Genomic DNA, 6,894 nt, shown 5'->3' with positions numbered 1-6,894 from the left:
GGAAAGAGACAAGGAAGAAATAAAGTCGATGGGAGGAGGCAGCAAGAACTGCAGCGAAGGTAGCTTAGCACACTTGGAGGTGAGCGCACTTGGCCACACTGGACAGTGTCTCTTCGACATAGTGGGTTGCAAACTGTCTTTGAACTGTTCATTGGCTGGTCAGCCACTCATATGGCCCTCCAAAAGCTATAACCAGTACATTATTAGAGGACTTACATATGAGGAAAGTTATTCTCTGAGTGCAGCCACTGTGATTGTGGTAGCTCATCGATGACCCACTGGGAAGGTGGACGGAAGCTTGGCCATCAGTGAGTTGATGAAAGTCTGCTGGCAGAATGTCCTTTTTTTTTTTCTTTTTCTCTATTCAAGTTATTTATTTATTTATTTATTGCTTAAAATATTACAAAGGGTATTACATATGTGTCCCTTTCCCGCCCCCCCGCCTTTGACAATCCCCTGGCCTCCCCTACCCCCCAGTGTCTTATGTCCATTGAGAATGTCCTTTTCATACTGTTCCTCACCCACCCCTGTGCCCTTTGGTTTTTCAGGCACGGTGACCTAGCTCCTTGCTACCCAGAGTATGAGTCATGGAGTGCCAACCTTGGCATTACCCAGGAACTTATTAGAAATGCAGACTGTCAGACCTCACCCTAGACTGACAATCAGATTTTGCATTTCATTTTAGTAAGATCCCTGGGAGATTCGTGTACCCAAGTTAGAGCATGAGAAGCACTGACCTAGCTCATCAAGTCTTTCAAACTTACTTCTGAAACTCAGGCAGTATTTGAGGACAGATAGAACTTAGATATTTGGAAACATTCCAAGACATTGATCCTCCCCATTTCTGATTTTCAACTTCAGTTTTTAAATAGTATATAATAAAAGGTAGTTTTGGCCCTGGCTGCATGACTCGGTTGGAGTGTCGTCCTGTACACCAAAAGGTTGCAGGTTCGATCCCTGGTCAGGAAGCATATGGGAACAACCAATCCATATTTTTCTTTTTCTTTTAAATATATTTTATTGATTTTTTACAGAGAGGAAGGGAGAGAGATAGAGAGTCAGAAACTTTGATGAGAGAGAAACATCGATCAGCTGCCTCCTGCACACCTCCTACTGGGGATGTGCCCGCAACCCAGGTACATGCCCTTGACCGGAATCGAACCTGGGACCTTTCAGTCCGCAGGCCGACGCTCTATCCACTGAGCCAAACCGGTTTCGGCCATATTTTTCTCAAATTGATGTTTTTCTCCCTCCCTCCCTCTCTCCTCCTTCCCCTCTCTAAAATCAATAAACATATCCTAGGGTAAGGATTTTTTTTTTTAAGGTAGGTTTGGAGGTCTTTGTAGATTTGACAGCAAACAAATTTTACTCTTAAAACTTGTGGTCTTCTGACTCCTTCATCAAGCATTTGTTACACTTGCCAATCTCCTGAGTCTTATTGATGAACCCCCGGTAAGGATGGTGAAGGGCCCTGGACAGGGGATTTGAGGCAGTGATATTGTGTCCAAAAAAAAAAGCAACTGAGGTTTTCCCTGGGTGGCATGGTATGAGGTCTGAAAGGGCTTGGGTCAGAGCTGGGCCATCAAATGCTCCATTTTTTCCACTTTTGGCAAAGATTGAAGTGACCTCTTTTCCATGCTTTTTGGTCCTTCATAAAGGGTAAGACCTTTGAGGGACATTCATTTTCTCACTGCCTGGTTTTCTGGGTCGAGGTGAGGTCATGACACATGAATGTGTTCACCGGGTTCTGTGCCCCTGGGGAAGAAGATCTGGCCAGGGGTCCAATTCTTTTCCGGATTCTGTAGTCAGCCAGGCCAGCATGCAGTGTTCGTTGGACAGATGGATGGGTGACTTTGAATGAAAGAATGTTTGAAGTTGAATGAAATGACTGAAAACAGATCTTGGCCTGTTTTTAAGTTGTTGAGAGAGTCCCTCTTGCTGGTAAAAGGAGGGGTTTTATGTTCTGTGTGGCTCCTCCCCTGTCTCTAGGGCAGTGATTTTTGAACAACCATGAAAAGAGCGCCTTCTTTGATTTTTGTAGATGGCAGTTGAATTTCTGCATGAATTGAATGTTCCATTTTTCAAAGTTGGATCTGGGGACACTAACAATTTTCCTTATCTGGAAAAGACAGCCAAAAAAGGTGAGTGTTTAATCTCTGTCATAAAATATGAGCGAGTCCACACCATGTTTTTACTCCTTTAGTGGCAGCTAAAAGAGTAAATCAGACTTTAGAAAACTCTTTTCAATCTGCACATACTTCCATTTTTTCATATGCTGACTTGGAAGAGAAGAAATTAAGGATGACACAGTTGTTATAAGGACTTAATTAAAATTATTTTTAATTTATAAGAAATTATACAAAATTGGAGATTTGATGCCATAAAACTTATTAAAGAAAGCTCTGAGAAGTATTCTTGAGGTATATTATAATATCTAACATATGCACATTAGTTTGTAAGGCAGGGTTTACAATATGAGTGATCTCATTTGATTCTCACAGCTCCTCTGGGACTTTATACTTATGTCACACACGAGGCATCTGAGATCACAGAGCTAGTGAGTGGCAGCCCTGGGTTCTTGAATCTGGAGTCTGTGCTTATCCTACCGCACAGTACAACCTCTTAATCCAACAGGATGCTCATCTTTCTTTGAGGTGTGTGAAATCTCTTGGACTCCTTAATTCAGTTCACTTTTCTAAACTATAATGTTGGGGGGTGAGGGGAGTCTGCATTTCCCATAGTCGAGGGCAGGATCCCACCAAGCTCACCTCTGTTCCTCCACAGTGGCTGGCAGCGTATTTGAGAGATGTTTGTGAAGTTCGGTTGATCAGGTGACCAGCAGTTGGGATTTGCTTGAGGGAGAATCAGAACCACTAAAAAGAAAGTGACGATGGTGTCTGTATTTGGTCACTCAGGCCGCCCAATGGTGATCTCCAGCGGGATGCAGTCGATGGACACCATGAAGCAAGTCTATCAGATTGTGAAGCCCCTCAACCCCAACTTCTGCTTCCTGCAGTGCACCAGTGCATACCCGCTCCTCCCCGAGGATGTCAACCTGCGCATCATCTCGGTGAGCAGGAGGAAGGGCCATTGTCTCATTGGGCCACTTGAAAATGGCTTTTCTTAGGACATTTACTGCAGGGAAGATGTAGCCTTTTTTCTCTCTCTTATACATTCTTTTGTTTTAAGTATTTATTGTGGAAAGTATTACATATGTTCCCCTTTCCCCCCATTTATGTAGCCTTTTATACACACAAAATTCTAACCAATATTGATATGCTTCATAACTTGAGCCCCCTTTGACAATCTTGCTGTTATAGAATCAAATTAGAACCGATCAGGCAGCTAAGGAAGCAGGTACATTCTATAGAGGGTGATTATAAATTAAATTTTCTTAAAACCAGTCTTAATTTCACCCATTATTAAATATAAGTCCCCGTAATTGTCGATATACATTTATTTTACCCATGTGTATTGGCCAGTAGAGGTCCCTCTTCAGTGAATTGCTGGCTTATTAGTGAGTTATCTTGTGTGTGTGGTAAAATAAAAGGTTTACCATTTTAACCATTTTTAGGTATACAGTTCCAAGGTATTAAGTATGTTTACAGTGTTGTGCTACCATCACCACCATCCATCTCCAGAACTTCATTTTCCCAAACTGAAACCAATCCCATCAAACACTAACTGCCCATCTCCCCTTCCCCTGGCAGCCACCATTCTTCCTTCTGTTTCTATGAATTTGACTTCTTTTCTTTTTTTAATATATTTTATTGATTTTTTACAGAGAGGAAGGGAGAGAGATAGAGAGTTAGAAACATCAATGAGAGAGAAACATCGATCAGCTGCCTCCTGCACATTTCCCACTGGGGATGTGCCCGCAACCCAGGTACATGCCCTTGACCGGAATCGAACCTGGGACCTTTCAGTCCGCAGGCTGACGCTCTATCCACTGAGCCAAACCGGTTTCAGCGAATTTGACTTCTTAAGGTACTTCCTATAAGTGGACTCACGTAGTATTTGTCCTTTTGTCTCCTTTCACTTAGCATAATGACTTCAAGGTTCATCCATGTTGTAGAATGTGTCAGCATTTCATTCCTTTTTAAGACTGAATAATATTCCATTGTATGTATATAGCACATTTATCTATCCATCAATTTACATTTTGGATATTTCCACCTTTTGGATATTGTGAATAATGCTGTTAGGAACATCGGTGTAGAAATATCTTTTTTTTTTCTTTTTCATTTTTTTAAAAATATATTTTATTGATTTTTTACAGAGAGGAAGGGAGAGGGATAGAGAATTAGAAACATCAATGAGAGAGAAACATCGATCAGCTGCCTCTTGCACACCCACCACTGGGGATGTGCCCGCAACCCAGGTACATGCCCTTGACCGGAATCGAACCTGGGACCCTTTAGTCCCCAGGCCGACGCTCTATCCAGTGAGCCAAACCAGCTAGGGCTAGAAATACTTTTTATCTTCTTCATATTGAGTTGTAGGCGACCTTCTTGAAACTTCTGGCTTTTCCTGCTCTGTGTTTTTTGCTAGCTCTGATACATTTCTACCTGTAGTTCTGTGAATCCCTGAGGCTCAGACTGTTTACATTGACAGCCTTGAGGGAACTCGTTCTCTCCCAGGATTTTGTCCACCCCAACTCAATTAAAGATGGTGAAGTCTAGTCCCAAAGGGAAAAACACTTACTTATTGGAGATCTCACAGCAGCTTGGTGGCAAAGCTGAGACTAGATTAGAATCCTTTGTCTCTTACTGTCTTGGGCCAACTTTTGTCGGTACCTGGAACTTAATTAGAAGTGTACATATATGTAATTACCATCTGAAAACATTAAATTAGTGTAATTCTAAATATATGTACACACATAATCATGATATTGCAATTGACCAGTTTTCCTTTTACATTTTCCTTTCAGTACAGTATTCGACATTGTTTTATTTTCATGACAGTCTAAACTTTTGTATATGTTGCTGCAGTATTCATCTCTCACTTTAAAAAATTAACCTTTATAGCCCGGCTGGCATGGTTCAGGGGTTGAGCATTGACCTATGAACCAGGAGGTCATGGATCCATTCCCAGTCAGGACACATGCCCAAGGTGCAGGCTTGATGCCCAGTGGGGGGGCATGCAGGAGGCAGCTGATCAATGATTCTCTCTCATAGTTGATGTTTCTCTCTCTCTCTCCTTCTCCCTTCCTCTCTGAAATGAAAAATACGTTTTTTTAAAAAAATTAATGTTATTTGAAAACTGACACTATCTTTTTACCTAAACTTTCTGTCCCTCCTAGTTGATAGTCTTTTCTCTATTTCTAGCCATCTCTTAATGCTGATTTTAAAAATTTAAACATGCTTTTTAAAAACCCAAACAGCTTTGAGTTATAGAACATAGAAAGTGAGTTCTCTTAATCCCATGCAAACAAGATTGCCGTTATCAACAATTTATTATATGTGACTCCAGATATTTTCCTTCTCTGCGTAGCATGGTTCCGCCTTCCCTTCCAGACCCATCCGAGGTGCAGTCATGTCTGTCTGCTCTCTTGATACCAGGGCACAGTGAGTGATAAATTGCCAGCCCTCCCATCTCAGGCCCAGCCCACCATATTACAGCAGTTTGAATTCCCCAATCTAGCCACCTGCACTCCCTTGTCCATCACGCACCCTTTAAAGTCTGGTTTTCAAGGCTTTTGCCGCTCAGCTGTCCTAATCTTTTATTAAACCCCATCTGGGTCTTTCTACTGTACTTAAGTTTTCTGGTAGCCCTCACTGACAAGACTCACTCGACTTAGAATGTCTTTTGTTGCATTCAGTGAATTATAGATAACAGATTAATTAATTATTTAGCATTTCTACCAAAGGATTGTTTTGAGATTGGGCTATATACATTATTGATGATGATATATGTGCATATAGCACACTTGCTTTCAGCAGTTCAGGCTAATTAAATGTGACAGATGCCTTTTGAATGAGAGTTTAGGCATCTGGTTATAGCTGTTATTCCTGGTGGTTTGTGCAGTGAGAAACATTCTTAAAATGCCTTCTCGATAACAGTGGCCATTATTTTTTGAGCGTCTACGTGTGTTGAGTGTTTTTCATGTTATTTATGGCAGTCCTCAACAGCTATTGCCCCCAGTGAGAAGAGGCCCGGAGAGCCTGAGTGCCTTGCCCATATTGTACAAATGGCAAGCTGCTAAACTGGAACTCTAACCCAGATCTGCCTGACTCGGGAATATATGCATGAAATACCACAATATTTAACCGATTTTTTTTCTTTTCCTATTTAAAGGAATATCAGAAGATCTTCCCTGACATTCCCATAGGGTATTCTGGGCATGAAACAGGAATAGCAATCTCTGTGGCCGCTGTGGCTCTGGGGGCCAAGGTTTTGGAGCGTCATATAACTTTGGACAAGACCTGGAAGGGCAGTGACCACTCGGCCTCGCTGGAGCCTGGAGAGCTGGCCGAGCTGGTGCGGTCTGTGCGCCTTGTGGAAAGGGCCATGGGCTCCCCAACCAAGCAGCTGCTACCCTGTGAAATGGCTTGCAACGAGAAGGTGGGTTCTGCCCCACCCTGCTGGGCTCCCCTGTTCGAGAGGGCCGAAATGGGTTTACCTGCTAGGGAGAATCAGTACCTACCCTGCCCGAGCCCAGGCCAATGGGAAGATAAAGGAATATCACTCCAACCTTCTGGCCTTATATGAGCAGTGGGAGAAACATACTACTTAAGGCAGTGGTTCTCAACCTTCCTAATGCCACGACCCTTTAATACGGCTCCTCATGTTGTGGTGACCCCCAACCATAAAATTATTTTCCTTGCTACTTCATAACTGTAATTTTGCTACTGGTATGAATCATAATGTAAATATCTGATATGCAGGAAGTAT

General features: G+C 42.4%; 1 protein-coding gene across 1 annotated transcript in view; it reads left to right on the top strand.

Annotated features, from left to right (window-relative positions):
* The window catches only part of NANS (N-acetylneuraminate synthase), a 17,969-nt gene that overhangs the window by 9,224 nt on the left and 1,851 nt on the right, over positions 1-6,894 (top strand). Inside the window, exons 3-5 of the mRNA XM_006758440.2 lie at positions 2,042-2,141; positions 2,916-3,070; positions 6,298-6,564. Of these exons, the coding sequence (XP_006758503.1) occupies positions 2,042-2,141; positions 2,916-3,070; positions 6,298-6,564 (522 nt within the window). The remainder of the gene's footprint in view (positions 1-2,041; positions 2,142-2,915; positions 3,071-6,297; positions 6,565-6,894) is intronic.

Source organism: Myotis davidii, unplaced genomic scaffold (genome assembly GCF_000327345.1).
Source record: "Myotis davidii unplaced genomic scaffold, ASM32734v1 scaffold534, whole genome shotgun sequence".
NCBI classification, from domain to species: Eukaryota; Metazoa; Chordata; class Mammalia; order Chiroptera; family Vespertilionidae; genus Myotis; species Myotis davidii.
The sequence above is the reverse complement of the archived record's forward strand: the minus strand, read 5'-3'. Positions and strand labels throughout refer to the sequence as shown.